The 20797-nt window shown below is 58.3% G+C and overlaps 2 protein-coding genes across 2 annotated transcripts; one reads left to right on the top strand and one right to left on the bottom strand.

Moving 5' to 3' along the window:
• Nucleotides 1–3265: 3265 nt before the first annotated feature.
• Nucleotides 3266–9019, bottom strand: LOC110479740 (cytochrome P450 1A4). Its single transcript, XM_021547237.2, has 6 exons — nucleotides 8159–9019; nucleotides 6938–7064; nucleotides 6599–6688; nucleotides 6399–6522; nucleotides 5893–5979; nucleotides 3266–4397 (listed from the first exon to the last, which is right to left on the bottom strand). The coding sequence occupies exons 1-6, from the start codon at nucleotides 9011–9013 to the stop codon at nucleotides 4091–4093; spliced, it is 1590 nt and encodes a 529-aa protein (XP_021402912.2). The 5' UTR covers nucleotides 9014–9019; the 3' UTR covers nucleotides 3266–4090.
• Nucleotides 9020–14669: 5650 nt separating this feature from the next.
• Nucleotides 14670–19587, top strand: LOC110479741 (cytochrome P450 1A5). Its single transcript, XM_021547238.2, has 7 exons — nucleotides 14670–14809; nucleotides 16215–17090; nucleotides 17678–17804; nucleotides 18313–18402; nucleotides 18479–18602; nucleotides 18788–18874; nucleotides 19089–19587. Exons 2-7 carry the CDS (start codon nucleotides 16236–16238, stop codon nucleotides 19393–19395), a joined length of 1590 nt encoding a protein of 529 aa, XP_021402913.2. The 5' UTR covers nucleotides 14670–14809; nucleotides 16215–16235; the 3' UTR covers nucleotides 19396–19587.
• Nucleotides 19588–20797: the final 1210 nt, after the last annotated feature.

Raw genomic sequence — 20797 nt, 5'->3', positions numbered from 1 at the left:
CCTGTGTGACACCTGTGTGATACCTGAGTGACACCTGTGTGATACGTGTGTGACACCTGAGTGACACCTGTGTGTGACACCTGAGTGTGACACCCGAGTGACATCTGTGTGTGACACCTGTGTGTGACACTCGTGTGACACCCATGTGACACCTGTGTCTCAGGTGTGTCACCTCCGTGTCACACTCCTCTGTCACCAGTGTGTCACACCCCTGTGTCACACCCTGCTGTCACACCTATCAGACACCGGTGTCACCCCTGGGTCACCTCCCAGTGTCACAGCTGTGTCAGGCACCTTTGTCACACTCGTGGGTCACGCACGTGTCACACACCTGTCACACACCTGTGTCATACCTGTGTCACTCCCGTGTGACACACCTGTCACCTGTGTCCCTCAATCCCCTCCTTCCCACCATCCCTTCCAGCATTTCCAGCCTTTCCAACATCTCCATCGCATCATCCCCCATCATCTTCATCATCTCCATCCCTCCATCTTCATCATCTTCATCCCTCCATCTTCATCATCTCCATCCCCCCATCATCTTCATCATCTCCATCCCCCCATCATCTTCATCATCTCCATCCCTTCCATCATCTCCATCCCTCCATCATCTCCATCACACCATCCCCCCATCATCTTCATCATCTCCATCCCCCCATCATCTTCATCATCTCCATCCCTCCATCTTCATCATCTTCATCCCTCCATCTTCATCATCTCCATCCCCCCATCATCTTCATCATCTCCATCCCCCCATCATCTTCATCATCTCCATCCCTTCCATCATCTCCATCCCTCCATCATCTCCATCACACCATCCCCCCATCATCTTCATCATCTCCATCCCCCCATCATCTTCATCATCTCCATCCCTCCATCTTCATCATCTTCATCCCTCCATCTTCATCATCTTCATCCCCCCATCATCTTCATCATCTCCATCCCTTCATCATCTCCATCATCTCCATCCCTTCATCATCATCATCTCCATCCCTTCATCATCTTCATCATCTCCATCCCTCCATCTTCATCATCTCCATCCCTTCATCATCTTCATCATGTCCATCCCTCCATCTTCATCATCTTCATCCCTCCATCTTCATCATCTCCATCCCCCCATCATCTTAATCTCCATCCCTTCCATCATCTCCATCCCTCCATCATCTCCATCACACCATCCCCCCATCATCTTCATCATCTCCATCCCCCCATCATCTTTATCATCTCCATCCCTCCATCATCTTCATCATCTCCACCCCCCCATCATCTGCATCATCTCCATCCCTCCATCGTCTCCATCATATCCATCCCTCCATCGTCTCCATCATCTTCATCCCTCCATCGTCTTCATCATCTCCATCCCTTCATCATCTTCATCATCTCCATCCCTCCATCATCTCCATCCTTCCATCATCTTCATCATCTCCATCCCTTTATCATCTTCATCATCTTCATCCCCCCATCATCTCCCACCGTTCCATCATCTCCATATCACCATCCGCCCATGATCTTCGTCATCTCCATCCCTTCCATAGTCGCCATCCCTTCCATCACCTCCATCCCTCCATTACACCATTCCTCCATTTCTGGCCCTTCCATCTTCTTCATTATCTCCATCCCTCCATCCCTCCATCACACCATCTCTTCCATCATCTCCACCCCTCTATCACAGCATCTCTTCCATCATCTCCATCCCTCCATTTCCAGCCCTTCTAGCATCTCCATCACACCATCACCCCATCATCTACATCATCTCCATACCTTCCATCATCTCCATCCCTCCATCACACCATCCCTCCATCATCCCCATCACACCATCCCTTCATCATCTCTATCCTTTCCATCATCTCCATCCCTCCTTCCATCATTTCCAGCTGTTCCATCATCTCCATATCACCATCCCCCCATCATCTTCATCATCTTCATCATCTCCATCCCTTCCATCGTCTCCATCACAGCATCTCTTCCATCATCTCTATGCCTCCATAATCTCCATCACACCATCCCTCCATTTCCTGCCCTTCCATCATCTCCATCACACCATCCCCTCTATCATCTCCATCATCTCCATCCCTCCATCATCTCCATCACACCATCCCCTCTATCATCATCATCCCCATACTTTCCATCATCTGCATCCCCTCCATATGTCCATCACACCATCCCTCCATCATCTCCATCCCTCCTTCACACCATCCCTTTTATCATTTCCAGCCCTTCCATCATCTCCATCCCCTCCATATTTCCATCACACCATCCCTCAATCTTCTCCATCCCCTCCATCATCTCCATCCATCCCATCTCCTCATACCTCCACCACCTCTGTCCCCTTTTCATCCCTTCCATCCCCTCCCTCCCTGCCAAGGCTGCTCTGTTCCACACCCAAACCACCAGCAGCTCCAAGCTGCGCTGGGGCTGATCCCTGGGGGATCAACAGACCCCAACTTTCCCGAGGGAAATTCACCTTTTTTGCTTTTTTTTGTTTGTTTTTTTACGGGAAATCGTGGAAAACTTGGGATTTCATGATGCCCGGCAATGGGAACAAAACATCCCCCGTGGCTGGCTCTGACCTACTGATTCCAGGTTTTCAGGGACAGAAAGCTATTCCCAATTTTTAGTGAAGCCCTGAACTGATCCAGGGCATCACCTTCCAGAATCAGCTCCCTTTGGGATGAAAATACTGCCCAGTGCCCCTGGAGTCACAGCCCACACCCCTGTGGCAGCACGTTTCTCTCCCTCTCTGGATTTTCATAGAGGAGCACAGAGAGAAATGAAAGAGAAAACAATTTCTGTTTCTGCTCCTTGTTTTTCCCATGTGGAATGTGGTTGGAGAATTGTTTACCTGGGGTGATGCTTGGTTGGATTCTGGTGAGGATTGTTTGAGCCTGATGGCCAATCCAATCCAACTCAACCCAATCCAACCCAATCCAATCCAACACAACCCAACCCAATCCAACTCAATCCAACCCACCTGGAGCTGGACTCTCAGAGTGGGTCACAAGTTGAGTGAGAGTCAGAGAAAGTAGTTTGTAGTTTTAGTATCCTCCTTTAATAGAGTATATTAATGTATTTTAGCATAGTTATAATAAAATAATTCAGCCTTCTGAATTGAGTCAGACATCCTCATTTCTCCCCATTGGGCTCGCCTGCGTTTACAATACACCAACTCAGATTTTTAAGGATGACAGAGCAGCATAGGGTGTTCCCCCCCGCAAAAAAAAAAATTTATTTTCCAGTGGAATAAAATTCAGAAAGCGACTCAAGAGATGTTCATGTGAGTATTTATTGGGTTAGAAACGTGGTGTGGTTTCCATCCCAGCTGCATTCCAAGCGGGCACAAACAGGCAGGAATTGCTGCTGCGTTTGCCATGAGGCTTCACCTTCCCGCTGGCTAAAGCTGAGCGTGGCAAAGGCACCTCCTGCACTCCTGAAAGCCTTGCTCCTTAGCCTGCATACAGAAATCTATTGCTTGATAAAGAAAAAAACCCTGATATTAAAAAAGGCAGCAAATGCAGGGTTAGTCTGAAAGCCAGCAGTGTCCTACAGTTCCTTTTTGTCCCTTTCCCGGTCCTTTGAGATTTTCCAGGAGGCTCCATGTTAGGATTGATTTAAAATCTCAATTTGTGAGTGGCTCCGCTGGTGGATTTTTGTTTTTTCAATCAGTAGGAACACTCAGGAATTCACTCCATGAGTTCACATTCAAGGAATTTGGCTGTGTGGGTGCACCCAGGGTGGGTCCCCTCGAGGCGAGTCCTGCTGAAGGCTCCAGAACCTTCCTGAAGAACCCAATCCCAGCGGCACAAGGAGCTGGAAAAGAGGAGTTCACCCCGTGGGATAAGGCTGGGCAGGATGCTCCGAGAGGAACCTGCAGGTTTCATTTCTGTTTGGATGGAGGGAGCTGTTTGTGACGGGTGGAGAACATCCCACCACACCCTCCCCACCACCAGCTGGACTTCTCCAAGAGGTCTCTGGGGAGCATCCGCGTGGGAAGGGCTGATGGAGCCCCACAAGAGCCCCACAAAGCCCAGCTGCCAGCGCCAGGAGAGGAGCCATCCTCCGGAGGGGCAGAGCGTGCGCCGCCCCGAGCGGCTCACGGAGCGCTCCCGACGGGAAAACGCGGCCGGATCTGGAAGGCCTCACACTTCTTGTACTTCATGGTCAGTCCGTACTGGGGGGTGATGTCCACGCGCTCCCCGGGCCGCAGGCTGAAGTGCAGCTGCTGCAGCAGCGTGGTGAGGAAGAGGAAGATCTCCCAGCGGCCGATGGTCTCCCCGATGCAGCGCCGCTTGCCCAGCCCGAAGGCCAGCACCTTCTCGCTCTCCGGCCGGCTCAGCTCCGTCCCCGCCGCGCTCAGGAACCGCTCGGGCCTGAAGGCTGAGGGCTCCTCCCAAAGGCTCCTGGGACACAGAGGGGACACTCCTGAGGGGGCGGTTTGGGGACGTAACAGCTCGGCCAGTGCCACCCCTGCCGTGACAGGGACGCCTTCCACCATCCCAGGGTGCTCCAAGCTCTGTCCAGTCTTGCCGAGGATCCTGGCACAGCCCCAGCTGCTCTGGGCACTGTGCCAGGGCCTGCCACCCTCCCAGCCAGAAATTCCTTCTCAATATCCAATCCATCCCTACCCTCTGGCAGTGGAAGCCATTCCCTGTGTCTTGTCCCTCCATCCCTTGTCCCCAGTCCCTCTCCAGCTCTCCTGGAGCCCCTTCAGGCCCTGGCAGGGGCTCTGAGGTGTCTCAGATCCCAGCCCCAGAGCAGAGGGCTCCAGCCCTTGGGAACCCCAAGTTTTGACCCCTGCAATGGGGTCAGTGACCAAAAGCCCTCCTTGCAGAGAGGAGCTTCGCAGCGCTGTCTCACGCCACCACCCAAAGCTGCCCTTGGCAAGCTCTGGCCCCGATCTACAACACCGTGACCGTGTCAGACTCCATCAGCTCCACCCTTTGAAACCTCTGCTCCAGGCTCGGGTTGTTTGCCCAGGCAGACACTGGGGATGGATTTCATTCCATCCGTTTAATCCCAGCAGCCAGAGAACCTGCAGCTTCAGCACTGGGATCAGCCGGCAACCCTTCAAACAGGAGAAACGGGGACAATGGAGTTTTCCCTTTGTCTACTCTCTCAGCAGAACTTCCCAGTCTGTCCCAGTGCAGCTGCTGGGAGGGTGCCAGGTGGGATTTTACAGACTCTCAGCTGGGAATTTCTGCTGGGATATGCGGAATCCTCTCTGCCCCAAGCACAGCATTCCCACCCCATGCTCACGCAGGAGCAGGAGGGATATCAGAACGTTTCTGGCCTCTTGGGCTGTTTGGAGACGAATAACTTGAGCTTTGACCCAAAACACCCGTCTAGGAACCCGCTCCTGGAGCAAGCCTTAGCTGCCTCCCTGCTGGAATGTCTCTTCAGGGAAGCAGTGGAGGGGCAGGATGGGGCTCTGCTTCCCAGTCCCCCATCACTCCCAAAGCTGTAGTTGTGATTCCCCCATCAGCAACCCCAGCACGGGCCCATCGAGTTGAACGGGGTCACGTCATCACATTTTTCTCCCTTAAAAAGGGGACTGAAAAATTCCCATCGAGCACATCCAGAGCCATCAGCTCGGGTCACAGGATCTGCTTGGCAGCAGGATTTTCCGATTCCTGACTATCCAGCAGCCTGAGCCTCCACATAAACCAGGTAATCGCTGGTGCTGGGGAGCTGCTGAACTGGGGGCCAAGTCAAGCTGGAGCAGCTCCATGCCCAGCAGAGCCAAGGATGGGCTCAGCATCACACCCACACCATTTTTGTTCCAATCTGCCCTTTTGTACACAATCCAGTCGTTTTTTGGCACGAGGGCTGGCGTGATCTGAACGCCAAGAGCGGCCAGGGCAGCCTGGATGGGCAGGGAGGGTTTGGGATACTCACTCGTCGTGGTTCACTTGCCACTGGTTGATGAACACGCAGGTGTCCTTGGGGATGTAGAAGCCGTTCAGCACCGTGGCTTTTGTTGTGCTGAAGGGAACACGGGTGGAAAGAGAAGTTAGAGGAGACCCACAGCTCCTGACAAGTCAAAGCCAGGCGAGTCCTGCAGGGGTTTAATCTTCAAAGCCCAATTTATGCTCTTAGGACTGGCTAGGAAATACCCCAAATTGTATTTGGGAGGTTTAATGGTCTTGGTTTCACTTTCCTCCAGCAGAAAAATTCCAGTTTCACTTCACAGCTCATTCCAGACAGGTTGTGATGTGGTTCCTCCCAAGGCAAGAAGAAATATAAACCCAGGGGTGTTCTGCCAGCAAAGGTTTGTGGGATGAAACCACCCTCAAAACAAAAGATTCAACCCCAGAATGGCAACAAGCTGGAATATTTCCCCCTTACAGGGATCAAATCCCTTCCAAAAACCTGAATCAGGTGTCGGCCGCTCCAGCCCGTACCTGTGTGGGATGGTGAAGGGCAGGAAGGAGGAATGCCGGAACATCTCCAGGATAAAGGCTTCCGTGTAGGGCAGCGTGCCCCGGTCCGACAGCCGCGGCCGCCTCTCCCGCCCGATGGTCCGGTCTGGGGGAGGTGGATCAAGGTCAGCATCAGGGCCGAGCAGAGAGATTTTGGCCCCTCATGTGGTGCATGGACTCACCCAGCTCTTCATGGATCTTCTTCTGGATGTCAGGGTACAAGGCAGCGTACATGAGGCTCCAGGACAGGGCAGTGGCCACAGTGTCAAAGCCTGGATGGGTGTGGAGGAGGCATTTAGTGACCACAAGGGGACAGGTGAGCGGGTGTTTCAGATTCCACCCCTCTGGATGTTTGTTCCCCCATCAGCTGCCACCAAAAATTGCTCAGGAGGGCGCCCGGCAGCAGCTCCACACACCCAGAGGTGGCCAAGGTGTCCACCCAGCAGCTCCATGTCCCCACCCAGCATCCAGCTTTGGGATTTGTCCCAAAGATCGAATGGTGCCCTCAGAAACGTTCCCACCTGCCCCAAAGAGGTCATTGACGATGTGAATGATCTTCTCGTTGGAGAGCTGGACATGGGTGTCCTCCCCAATGCTCTTCTCCTGGCAGTGCCCGATCAGCGAGTCCGTGATGTCCCGGATGTGCTCCTGGGGAAGAATTCACACAATTCACAGTGACCAGGATGGAGGAGACCTTGGAGATCATCGAGTCCAACCCATCCCCAGCACCTCAGCTGAGCCCTGGCACCCAGAGCCACATCCAGGCTTTGTTAAACACACCCAGGGATGGGGACCCACCACCTCCCCGGGCAGAACATTCCAGAACTTTATCAGGGATCCAGGGATGGGGACACACCACCTCCCCGGGCAGAATATTCCAGAACTTTATCAGGGATCCAGGGATGGGGACTCCATTCCAGAACTTTATCATCCTTTCTGTAAATAACTTTTTCCTAAAATCCAACCTGTATTTCCCTTGGTGCAGCTTGAGGCTGTGTCCTCTGGTTCTCTCAGTTCCTGGAGACAGAGCCCAGCCCCACCAGAGCACAGCCACCTTTCAGGAGGGACACCATGGACACACAGGGATGGGGAAATCTGCCTCAAACAGGCTCGGGGTGGGGGGAAATCACTGCAGCCCAGAGACCTTTACTGGGCAAGGCACAGGCTTGGAGCTCTGGATGCTGAGAATTTTAGACTTTCTGTGCTGACAGACTCTGACTCCCAGGAGAGCTCTGCATTTGACCTGAGACCATGGGGAAGGCTTCCAACATTGATTGATGGCACTGGGATTGTGGGTGTGTAGTCGATTAGAAGTGTGTATTGTCACAGGGTGGAAAACTTAGAGTTTGGGGTTTTAGAATATAGTGACATATATAGAGAAAGTTGGAGGTTTGAGGGCGGAGGCTGGTTGTTCTTCTTTACCTTCTTCTACCTTTGTCTTCACGGGTTTGGGTGGTTTTAGTAAGTTTGTAATTAGGTGTCATTTCTTAATTGGAGAGTTTAGCCTTAAAAGACCTTGTACCAAGAGATGGTTGCTAATTTTGTGCCTTGTTAATGAAAGGCTGCAGAACTCACACGTAACAATGATAAGGAATAATAAAAACCTGAGCCTGAACATGAACTATCACCTCAAGTGCCTTCAATCCCAGCTTCGACAGAGGAACAAAAAGGAAGCCAAAAACCAGCAGCAGGGCACACTTGAAGGCATCTCCAAGCACATCCAAGAGCAGCCAAGCCCTTACCTTATCAAAGCTGCTGTAATGCTCCTGAACAATTTTCTGCACGAAGGCGTTGAAGCGCCGGTTGACATCCTTGAAGAGCTGCATGGTGCGGCTCGGGAGGTAGCGCAGCAGGGGGATGAAGTCAGCGGGGTGGCCGCTCCCGGCCACCTCCCCAAATTCGTTGCCCAGGTTCACCAGGCTGAGCAGCTCCTGGTCCTCGTGCTCGTAGCGCTTGCCAAAGCACATGGCACAGATGACGTTGGCCACCGACACCACCAGGTACTGGTTAAGGTCAAACCTCCTCCCGTCCTCCATCAGCCGCAGGAACTTGGTGACCAGGTACTCGGCCTCCTTGGAGACGTGCTCCTCCAGCAGGCAGCTGCAGGACGAGGTGGGGCTGGGGGCGATGGAGAAGCTCTTCAGGGCGCTCTGGGCCAGCTTCCTGCGCGCTTTCCACACCTCGCCGGAGTCGGGGCTGAACGCCAGGCTCTGCCCGTCCGCGACGAAGCGGAAGCTGTAGAGGTCGGGGCGCCCCATGAAGTCGTCTCCTTGCCTGACCAGCGCCTGGCGGATGGTGTCCAGCCCGCTGAGCACCAGCACGGGCCGGCTGCCGATGCGCACCTCCATCACGTCCCCGTAGCGCCGGCCGAGCCGCGTCAGCGCCAGGTGCGTGTCCCCGCGCAGCTCCAGCGCGTTCCCCAGCACGGGGAAGCCCCGCGGGCCCGGCGGCCGCCGCAGCCCCTCGGGCACGGCCCCGGGCGGCCGCAGCCGCCGCAGCGCCAGCAGCAGCAGGCAGAAGGCGGCGGCCGCCAGCAGCGCCTCGCCGGCCGACACCGCGCCGGGGCTCCCCGCCGGCCACGCGGCAGCGCTCGGCATCGCCGCCGGCACCGGGCAGCCCTGAAGGAGGGGAGAGCAGTGACGGCGAGAGCCGGGAGCGGCCGGCGGCTGAGCGCTGCCCCTGCTCCTCACGGCGACGGCAGCGGCAGCCCGTGAGCAGCGCGGGGATGCAGCTGCCCCTGCAGCGCCGGGGGTTCCAGCGGCTCGGCTGGAGACCTGTCAATGTCCCAACACACCCACCCATCCTCAACTGTCCATGGTCCAAACGCACCCACCCATACTTTAAGGGGGACCTCAACCCGTCAGAGACTTTGTGGCAGCCCTTTTCCCTCAGCTGACCCTTAAACTGGTGTGCATAACCCTCAGGAATGAACCAAAGATGGGTTAGGAGCTGGGGCTGGTCTCTATTCTGTGACACCTGGAGGTGTTCCTGACAGAGACAGGACAGGGTCAGGGACAGAGACAGGAGTGACAGCCCTTCAGCAGCTCGGGGGATGGAGCTGCCCCTCCAGCGCTGGGGGTTCCAGCGGCTCAGGCTGGAGACCTGTCAATGGTCCACCCATACTTTAAGGGGGACCTCAACCCGTCAGAGACGTTGTGGCAGCCCTTTTCCCTCAGCAGACCCTTAGACTGGTGTGTGGAACCCTCAGGAATGAACCAAAGATGGGTTAGGAGCTGGGGCTGTCTCCAGGCTGAGACGGCACAGGACAGGAGCAGGACCAGAGCCTGGCTTCACTTGTGATCCGCAGTTGCTGCACTTTAGGAAACTCCTTGCACTAAAAAGGTTTTTGCCAGCCAGGAGTGGAAGGAATGGGCGCCCCAGTTTTTTTTGTCTATGTGCCAGGAAGCAAAGGTGCTCTTTTAATCACCGGACCTTCCCTCCTCAAAGTTTTTTCCAGAGCTCTTGGCTAGAGGAGAGCTGATCCTGGTTTGAGTCACCGAGCCACAGCTCACCACCACATGAAACACAGCAGTGCTATGGATCATCCCAAAGACCCGTGGTATGAAAAATAATCCTGCCAGCAGGATGAGTGCACCCTGCTCCCAGCTGTCAGAAACCATGGAATCACAGAGTCCCTTAACTTGGAAGGGCCTCCTAAAGATCACCGAGTCCAGCTCCCAGCCCTTAGCAGGACGAAATTCATCCGAAAACCCCGAGCAGGGCTGGGAGGCAGTCGGCTGTCAAAGCCCCCCGTTCCCTGGGGTTTGGCAGGGTGTCACAGCCACCCACGGGACACCTGCAGGGAGATTCCGGGGGGCTATGGGGACCTTGCACGGCAGCGGGTGCAGCCCTGCTGGGACCCCTTCCCAGCCCTCGGCAGAGCCGTGAGGGGGAGCACTACCCCCAGGACCCCCAAAACCCCCATCCCGCAGGTGGGGCGAGGATGCTGCTGGAGTCAGAAGGGCAGGACAACCCACGGCGGGGCTGTCCATCACGCGGGGGTGCCTTGGGGGTGTTGTAGGAGCCCCCCAGCCCCCGTGCACGGCGGTGCGGGCTCCCCGGTACTCACCTCGGCGGGAGCGGTGCGGAGCGGCGGGAGGGCCCGGTCCCGCGGCAGGTGCCCGCTGCCCGCCGCTCCTGCTTTATATGCATCGCCCCGCGCGCTGATTGGCCAGGCCGCCTCCCGTCACGTGACCCCCAACTCCCCAAGAACTCCTCAGACCCCCCCCCCCCCTTTCCCCGGGGCTCCCCCCACGCGTGGGTGCGGGACCCCCGCTCATCCCCGCGGAGACGCTGCCAGGCGGGCGGGGGAGGGTTAGGGAAGGGAGGGGGCGTCCCGATAGGTCGTGGCGTGGGGTGCGGGGGTGGGGTTGGGGTGGGGGTGTGGGTGCCGCCCGTGGGTTCCAGCCCGGGGCGGGCATCGCGTGCGAAGAGGGCGGGATGTTTGGGCAAACCCGCACCGCCCCGGTCACTCCAGTCACGCTACCGGCAGGATCTTAAAGGCGCCGGTCCCGCGCCCCGCTGCTCCCCAGGACCCCCCCGGGGGCCGCCCCGGCTGCCCTACTCGCCCCTAGACCCCGAGGGTTCCACAGAGCCCCTCCCGCGGCCCCCGCAGCGGCGCCCGCAGCCCCGGGACATCCGCGGGGTCCGGAGCCGCGGGGACGGCGGGAGCGTGGGAAAAGCGCCCCGGGCAGAGCGGTGCGGGCCGGGAGAGGGGCGCGGGGGGGATTCAGTCCCCTCGGGGCTCCGCGAGCACGTGGGGACGAGCGCAGATCGCCCGCAGCGGGGCTCCGGCCATCGCGCACCTCCGCGGGGGCTGCGCCGGTCCCGCCGCCGCTGTGCCCGGTAGAGCGGAGCGGCGGCCGCCGGCCCCGTGCGTGTCCCCCCCACCTCGCTCCGCAGGGACCCCGCGGGGACGTGGGCGGCGGGGCAGCCCCGGGGGTCACGGCCCCGGCTGCCCCGGCCCGGTTAAAGATTGTCCAGGTTCGCGTGAGAAGCCGCCGTGCCCTCTGTCACCTCTGTCCCCTGGGGACAGGGCGACCCGAGGGGCGAAGCGGGGCTGGGATGGGGTGCAGGGTGCACCGGAGGGAGGCGGGCACGCCGGGGACGATGTCCGGCGTCCGAAGGGGGGCTCGGGCAGAGTTTGCAGCCCCCAGCCCCGCTCCCCGCGGGGTGACAGGCCGGGTCCTGCCCTGCAGGGAGGACAAGGGGGACCAGCCCGCTCCCAAAATCTGTCGCCTCCGCCCTCATCCTTGTTCCCAGCCCAGCCGCTACGAGGTGGGAGATAGGCCAGGGGGTGCCGCCCCGCCGGGGGGTCCCAGAGGTGGCATTAGGGACATCGCGTGCGAAGGGGCTCCGGCCAGACCCGGGAGGGCCGTCCTGGTCACTCGCAGTCACGCTATGGGTGGGTGGGGGGGGAAATGGTTTTTAAAGGACCAGGGCGGTGCCCTCCCGGCCAGGAGCCTGGCCCGGGGTCAAGGCGGCGCCGGAGCAGCTCAGGATCAGCTCCCCGCACGGCTGGCTGCGGGCTGGGGAGCTTGTGCGGGGTCCCCAGCACTGGGGACGATCGTGGGTGTCAACAGCAGTGCCCTCGGCCACAGGGTGCTGCATCACCTGCGAGGGGACGGCAGTGCCCCGTCATTTGTGTCCCCTCGACAGGACACGGTGATCGCAGCCCCTTCCAGCCACGAGGAGAGGGAGAGAGGGGAGTGCCACCTGAAATGTCCCCTCTTAGCGACACCGAGCTGTGCCCCGCGCTGCGGGGCTGCTGGCCACCCATGCCACGAACGTCACAAATGTGCCCCAGGCTGGGGACGCTCGTCAGGCTGTCCTAAAGCCCGGCCGGGGATGGCTCTGGCACCTCGTACAACAGCGGGCACAGCGCTCGGTGCGCCCGTCCCAGTGTCCCCGCGTCCCTCCCGCGCGTGGGCGAGCGCCCACGCCGTGTCCCCGCACACCTGCGCAGGTGTGTCCCCGCACGGACACGCCGCGCCCACGGAGCCGCGTCCGTGTGCGGGGACAGGCTCGGGGGTGCGACCACGCTCCGTGTCCCTCGTGCGTGGGCACGTCCCCATGCCACACATGCCGTGCCACTCGTGCCTGCGGGCACCGTCACCCTGCCGCTCCCGCCGGTCCCTGCACGCACAGCCCGGTGTGACCGATCCCGCGGGGTGGTGACCCACGGAGGGGACAGCGACACCCGGCAGGGACAGCGGGCTGGCAGCGTCCCCGCCGCTGCCCCGGGCAGCTCCGGGGATCCGCTGGCTCAGCTGAGGGTGTTTTTGGGGTGTTTTTGGGGTGTTTTTGGGGTGTGAGGCTGCCTGGCACGCAAGGCAGCAGCTCTTAACGCTGCTCTCATCGGGAGGCACCCTGCCCTGGCAGGGCTTGGCAGCCACCGGGGCGGGCTGGGAAGGGCTGGAAGAGGATCCTGGGGAACCTCTCCGGGACCCTCCCCAGCTTCTCCAGAGCTTTGGGATGTGACGGGTGAGGAGTGGGTGGGTTCAGCATCAGCACGAGGTCTGAAATGCTGCTGGGAGGGTGAGGGGGGGTCACTCAGTTTACTGTAAGCTATCTAAAAGATTTTCTTCTCGGGCTGCTGTGGTTTGCTCACAGCTCAGGCAGAGGCACACACACACCCTGACATCCTCGCTGTCCCCTGACTTTTTCTTCTCTCCTCTCGCCCCTGGCCATATCTTTTATAAGGTACATTATACCTGTTACTTATATTAAATGATGCCTTTTTACTTTAAACCAATCTATGAGTGCTAACATTATTAAGAATATGGAGGTAAGGAAGAAGAAAGAGGAGGAACAGGACTGGCTTATATTCTTCTATTTTAAAACTTTTGACCCCCATGTACAAAGTAAAAACCTCCCTGTACAGGTGTTAAAACCCCCCTGTACAACACTAAAAAATTCTTCTCTCTACTTTGTGACTATTTCTACTCTAATATCTAAACTTTTGTGACTTCTTGTTTTTCCTGCAAAGTTGGTAAATCATTCCATGGCTCAAACCCAAAATCACAGCTGTTTCCAGCTGCCTGCCAGGGTCTCAAATGCTTCTGACCAGGGCCTGGAACCTCCGAAAATGTCTGAGGGACATTTTGAGTTCCAACAGGAGGTGGTGGTGGGATCCAGCCCGGCCGACAAGCCCTGCTCCTGCAGTCTGCCTTCCCAAAAGCGTTCCCACGGGTCTGGCCGGGACCGGGAGGGCTGCGGCATTCCCGGGAATTATCAGCAGGAATATTAGCAGCCAGAGCTTTTTAACTATTCTTGCCAAACTTTAATGAACGGCGTCATTGCTATTAACGAGCCCGATTAGACCAGCTGTTGAAAGCCTTTATTAAATATTAGCTCAGCTTTTACCTGGGCCAAATTCCCCTTGGAATTTTCGAAGATTGAAGGAAACTTCGGGGCAAACCCCCAAGCTCTGGCTTATCCCAGCTGCACTTCCCAAACTCCTCTGAATTTTGCCCTGCCCGGAGGAGCAGCCCCGTTGGCTCGAGCACTTCCCTGTCTGGTGTCAGCCAATGTTTTGGAGGGATGGACTGCCCCAGCCTTGCCCCGTGCTGCCCCTTCACCTCTCCTATCTGCCGGGCTCACCTCCTCCCCTCTGCCCGCCACTCCTCCTCCTCCTCGCTGCCTGTTTGCCCCGGAGGAGCCGGGGGAAGCGAGCCAGCCGCCTTCTCACGCAAACCTGGCCAATCGTTAACCTGAGCCCGGCTCTGCCCCGGGCCCGGGTGATCCCGCCGCCACGGCTCCGGGACAGGGGACATGCCGCTGATTCCCCGGGGATGCATGGGGAGGGCTGGGCATGCCTGGCCACAAAGGCGTCCCCTCGCTCGCAGCCTGCAGCTCCCAGCGCCTCCAGAGTGGCCACGGAGGTGACAGCCCTCTCTGGCTGCTGGGAGCAGCCTGGCCAGCCCAGAAAAGCTTTTTTGGGGAAATGCTGGCACCTACATTCCATAAGCAAGCGATGCTGACAACGTGTCCTACATCCTCCCCAAGGCAGGGTTTGGGGTCCCCCTTGATCCTCCCTGTCCTGGGGACCCCCTTCTGCTCCCCACAGCAGGCTCCAGGGCCCTGGCCCAGGAGGAGAAGTCACCATTCATGCTCTCAGAGCCTGTTGGAGGGGAGAAAGGCTCTTCCCTGCCTCCTTGGGCAGGCTCCAGCCAGGGTCGGCCCCGTTTGTTAATAGGTAGCTATTCCCAAGGGCTTTTGCAGATAAAAACCCATCGGTGCAGTGAAGGGAGAGCTTAGACTTGCAGGTGGCAGAAGAAGGACCAGGCAGAAGAGAACGAGGTGACAGGAGAAGAAGGTTGAGACAGAGGAGGATTGTCCCCTGCTCCTGGTGCCAATCCCTGCTGGGAGCCTTGGGCAATAAAACCAACCAGGTAGGAGAGAGCCTGAGTGTTTGAGGGGAGGGTGAACATGGATGTAAGATCGGGAAGGTCATATTTGAGTGCCCCTGCTCACCCAGTGAGCTGTGTGTTCTCACAGAGCAGCCCTGTGGCATCCCCAAGTCCCCCAGTATTGTGGCCAGCGGGTCCATCCTCCTGGCTGTAATTCCTGCTGGGTTTGGAGGTCCTGGAACCACGTTCACAGAGGAGCTGCTGTTCCTCTCCTCCTGCTTCCCTGGGATTTGCTGAGCTGCAGTTTTCCATGCCTTGTTTTACAACACTGTCTTCCCTGGGTGGGAGCCACGGCTGTGCCAGTGGGGGTTGGGTTTTGTGTGGGGACGGGGTGTCACTGAAGGCTCAGGCAGTTGAGGACGGGTGGGTGTGTTTGGAGCCTTCAAAGCTCTCCAGCCTGAGCCGCTGGAAACCCCCACCCCGAGCTGCTCAAGGGCTGCTGCTCCTGTCCTGTCTCTGTCAGGAACACCTCCAGGTGTCTCAGCCTAGAGACAGCCCCAGCTCCTAACCCATCTTTGGTTCATTCCTGAGGGTCCTGCATGCCAGTCTAAGATCTGCTGTGGGAAAAGGGCTGCCACAAAGTCTCTGAGGGGTTGAGGTCCCCCTTAAAGTATGGGTGGGTGCCTTTGGACATTGACAGGTCTCCAGTCTGTGCCGCTGGAACCCCCAGCGCTGGAGGGGCAGCTCCATCCCCGAGCTGCTGAAGGGCTGTTGCTCCTGTCCCTGTCTCTGTCAGGAACACCTCCAGGTGTCTCAGCCTAGAGACAGCCCTAGCTCCTAATGCATTCTTGGTTCATTCCTGAGGGTTCCGCACACCGGCTAAGGGTCTGCTGAGGGAAAAGGGCTGCCACAACGTCTCTGACGGGTTGAGGTCCCCCTTAAAGTATGGGTGGACCATTGACAGGTCTCCAGCCTGAGCCGCTGGAAACCCCAGCGCTGCAGGGGCAGCTTCATCCCCGAGCTGCTCAAGGGCTGTCACTCCTGTCTCTGTCCCTGATCCTGTCCTGTCTCTGTCAGGAACACCTCCAGGTGTCACAGAATAGAGACCAGCCCCAGCTCCTAATGCATTTTTCGTTCATTCCTGAGGGTCCTGCATGCCAGTCTAAGGATCTGCTGTGGGAAAAGGGCTGCCACAACGTCTCTGAGGGGTTGAGGTCCCCCTTAAAGTATGGGTGGGTGCGTTTGGACCATGGACAGTTGAGGATGGGTGGGTGTGTTGGGACATTGACAGGTCTCCAGCCGAGCCGCTGGAACCCCCGGCGCTGCAGGGGCAGCTGCATCCCCGCGCTGCTCACGGGCTGCCGCTGCCGTCGCCGTGAGGAGCAGGGGCAGCGCTCAGCCGCCGGCCGCTCGCGGCTCTCGCCGTCACTGCTCTCCCCTCCTTCAGGGCTGCCCGGTGCCGGCGGCGATGCCGAGCGCTGCCGCGTGGCCGGCGGGGAGCCCCGGCGCGGTGTCGGCCGGCGAGGCGCTGCTGGCGGCCGCCGCCTTCTGCCTGCTGCTGCTGGCGCTGCGGCGGCTGCGGCCGCCCGGGGCCGTGCCCGAGGGGCTGCGGCGGCCGCCGGGCCCGCGGGGCTTCCCCGTGCTGGGGAACGCGCTGGAGCTGCGCGGGGACACGCACCTGGCGCTGACGCGGCTCGGCCGGCGCTACGGGGACGTGATGGAGGTGCGCATCGGCAGCCGGCCCGTGCTGGTGCTCAGCGGGCTGGACACCATCCGCCAGGCGCTGGTCAGGCAAGGAGACGACTTCATGGGGCGCCCCGACCTCTACAGCTTCCGCTTCGTCGCGGACGGGCAGAGCCTGGCGTTCAGCCCCGACTCCGGCGAGGTGTGGAAAGCGCGCAGGAAGCTGGCCCAGAGCGCCCTGAAGAGCTTCTCCATCGCCCCCAGCCCCACCTTGTCCTGCAGCTGCCTGCTGGAGGAGCACGTCTCCAAGGAGGCCGAGTACCTGGTCACCAAGTTCCTGCGGCTGATGGAGGAGGGAAAGAGTTTCGAGCCCTACCGGTACCTGGTGGTGTCGGTGGCCAACGTCATCTGTGCCATGTGCTTCGGCAAGCGCTACGAGCACGAGGACCAGGAGCTGCTCAGGCTGGTGAACTCAACGGAGGAGTTCACTGACGTGGCTGCTGCTGGCAACCCCGCCGACTTCATCCCCCTGCTGCGCTACCTCCCCAGCCGCAGCATGAAGCTGTTCATCGATTTCAACAGGTACTTCCTCAGCTTCCTGCAGAGGAGGGTCAAGGAGCACTACGAGACCTACGACGAGGTAGGAGCTCACAGGATCCTCACCCGATCTCCTCCCCTCTCTACCAGCGGGGTGTTTGTGTTCTGGCCACAGCAGCAATGGCCATTGTCTCTCCCCAATCCTCCTTCTCACAGAATCAGTGGAATCATGGAATGTCCTGAGTTGGCTCACACGTGGATCATCCGATCCAGCTCCTGGTCCTGCACACACACCCCAACAATCCCACCCTGTGCATCCCTGAGAGCATTGTCCAAACTCTCCTGGAGCTCTGGCAGCCTTGGGGCCGTGCTGGTTCTCTGGGGAGCCTGGGCAGAGCCCCACCACCCTCTGGGGGAGAAACCTTTTCCTGTTGTCCCACCTGAACCTCCCCAGCCTCAGCTTCATGAGCCTCTCAGCGTCTCCTCCATTCCCTGTGTGGTGTGGCCAGTCTGGTGCTTGAACACCTGCTCTGTGCTCGTGTTCCTCAGAGAACCCTCTCTTTGTTTCCACAGGGACACAGGAGCTGAGGGATGATGCACCCTGGGCTCCCCCAGCACCGGGTGGGGCTGCCCAGGAGCACCCACCCCGCTGCAGTCCTGCTCCATGACCTTGTCTCCTCTTCCTCTCAGAACTACATCCGGGACATCACGGACTCCCTCATTGAGCAGTGCCTGGACAAAAAACTGGGAACAAACACGGCCGTGCAGATCCCCAAGGAGAAGATCGTCAACCTCGTGAATGACCTCTTTGGAGCAGGTATCCTCCCACCTTTCCTCAGCTGTGGAAGATGCTCTCAGATTTTCTCAGATTTTTTCCTTGTCCACCAGCAGGCAGGTGGTTTGGGTCTAAGCACTCGCTCTCCTGCTCACTGGACCTGCCAGGAACACCTCTAGAGACCAGTCTGGGTCCTCAGCTCTGGAAAAGTGAAGGGCATGTGCTAAACAGCTCAGCTGAAACCTCACAATCCAGAGTGGTTTTTCCTGGCTGAGGGAGATATCTGTGGGCTGATTCATCTTTCTGTGGAAATTCCCTCCATTCTGGAGAAGCTGTACAAACCTGACACAAGTCAGGAGCGGGACAGGTTGAGAGAGCAGGATATTTTAGCAAAGTTTGTTACGGCAGAATAAAGCCCCAAGCCTTGCTGGGTGTCCAGGATGTCCCTGCAGCCTCCTGAGGCAGCCCAGACTGCCCCGTGTGATGGTCAGCCCTCAGAGCAGGGTGGGTGCTGTGCTGAACTCACCCACACCCCATCCCCTTTGCCCAGGCTTCGACACCATAACCACAGCCCTGTCCTGGAGCCTCATGTACCTTGTGACAAACCCCGACGTCCAGAAGAAGATCCATGAAGAGCTGGGTGAGTCCATGAACCACATGAGGGGCCAAAATCTCTCTGCTCGGCCCTGATGCTGACCCTGATCCACCTCCCCCAGACCGGACCATCGGGCGGGAGAGGCGGCCGCGGCTGTCGGACCGGGGCACGCTGCCCTACACGGAAGCCTTTATCCTGGAGATGTTCCGGCATTCCTCCTTCCTGCCCTTCACCATCCCACACAGGTACGGGCTGGGCTGGCAGAGGGGCACGAGGCGGCCTCGAGGCACCGAGTTACGGCTTGTGGAGGACACAGCTGTCCCCACAAAACCGCCCTGTTGGTCGCACCCTTCAGGGGCAGCCTGACAGTCCCCCGGGGACGCAGAAGAACCTTTGGCCTTGCCCAGCTCTCCATCTTTTCTCTCCCCAGCACCACCAAGGACACGGCGTTGAACGGCTACTTCATCCCAAAGGATCGCTGCGTGTTCGTCAACCAGTGGCAGGTGAACCACGACGAGTGAGTACCTTGTGAGGCACAAAGCCTCCTGTGGTGACAAGCAGGTCCTTTCCTGTGCTGGCAAACACGTCCCCTCCTGCAGTGACAAACAGGACCCCTCCCGTGGTGGAAAAACCATCAGGGATGTTCTTCCCAACAGTTCTCACCTTCCAGTGTCCCCCCGACACCCATGACCAGGAGAAAGCATCTCAACTCTTGATGTTCTCCCTTCCAGGAAGCTTTGGAAGGACCCCGAATCTTTCAACCCCGAGCGTTTCCTCAGCGCTGACGGAACCAAAGTGAACAAAGAGGAAGGGGAGAAGGTGCTGGTGTTCGGCCTGGGGAGGAGGAGGTGCATCGGGGAGAACATTGCCAGGGGCCAGGTGTTCCTCTTCCTGGTCACGCTGCTCCAGCAGCTGGAGTTCAGCGTCTGCGAGGGCGGCAGGGTGGACATGACCCCGCTCTACGGACTGTCCCTGAAGCACAAGAGGTGTGAGCACTTCCAGGTCAGGCAGCGCTTCCCCGTGAGGGGCAGGAGCTGAGCGGCGGGGGCAGACATCTCCAGGGTGTCCTTGCAGCAGAGCTGGGTCTGGAATGACTTTGTGGGGTGATGGGATAAACTGAAACCGTCGGGACTTCTGCTTTATCTGCTTCGTTTTGTAGCAATTGTTGCCTGTTTTGTTTCCTGGTGTTTCTAGTGTTGGATTGTCCATTAAATGTTGGCTATTCCACCACACCCAGTCTTGGACTGTATCCTTTGGGAGTTGCTCTCTGATGGATGCAGGACATCCAACCCACGTCATAACCCCACAGCCCCCATCGGTGTTTCAGAATCACAGAATTATGGAATTGTTTAGGTCAAGACCACCACTAACCCGTGCCCCACATGCCACAGGTTTTAAGACCCCCAGACTCCACCACTGACCACCTTTATGGTGAAGAAATTCTCCCAATATCTAAACCTCCCCAGGTGCAACTTGAGCCTTCATCTGCCTCCTCCACCACGGCTGGTGGTGGCCCTGGAGGACACAAGGGAGGACACAAGGCAGGACACAAGGAAGGACACAGGGAAGGATACGAGGCAGGACACAAAAAAGGACACAGGGAAGGACACAAGGCAGGACACAAGGAAGGACACAAGGAAGGACACAAGGAAGGACACAAGGCAGGACAAAAGGAAGGATACAAGGCAGGACACAAGGAAGGACACAAGGAAGGACACAAGGAAGGACAAAAGGAAGGACACAAGGAAGGACACAAGGAAGGACAAAAGGCAGGACACAAGGAAGGACACAAGGAAGGACACAAGGAAGGACACAAGGCAGGACACAAGGAAGGACACAAGGAAGGACAAAAGGAAGGATACAAGGCAGGACACAAGGAAGGACACAAGGCAGGACACAAGGAAGGACACAAGGCAGGACAAAAGGAAGGATACAAGGCAGGACACCCTCAGCCCTGGCTGCTCAGAAAGCCAAACTGCTGCTGTTCTGGGCTGGAACAAAGGTGTTTTCACAGCAGGAAGAGAATGAAACCCAAGAATTGCTCCAACTCAAACCCAAGAGTTTACATTGGCTGCCAGTCAGCCCGTGCCAGCAGAGCCAGATGCCTCCTTTTCCCCAGCTTTGCACGCAAAGCCACCTCAGCCAGCCCCAGCACCTGGCAGCAATGACACGGGGACAAGCACAACGCCGGCGCAGCACGCTCCGTCCTGCGGCCATCCCAGGGGATCATTCTGCCCCCAGAACCCCAGACCCCGGGCACTGGGGCTCCAGCCAGAGCTCCTGCCGTGTCCAAATGCCAATCACTCAGCAGGCGTTGCACAAAAGCTTCCCAGAAGAGGCAGAGATGAAAGCGTGGTGGGAAGAGGACGGGGAAGCCGATTGCCCAAGACTTCGGGGAGATCCTGGCTTGTCCAGACCTGCTAAAGCAGCCTGGGGGAAA

The sequence above is a fragment of the Lonchura striata genome, chromosome 11, assembly GCF_046129695.1.
Source record: "Lonchura striata isolate bLonStr1 chromosome 11, bLonStr1.mat, whole genome shotgun sequence".
Classification (NCBI taxonomy): domain Eukaryota; kingdom Metazoa; phylum Chordata; class Aves; order Passeriformes; family Estrildidae; genus Lonchura; species Lonchura striata.
Note: the sequence above shows the minus strand (reverse complement) of the source record. Positions and strands in the feature narration are given on the sequence as shown.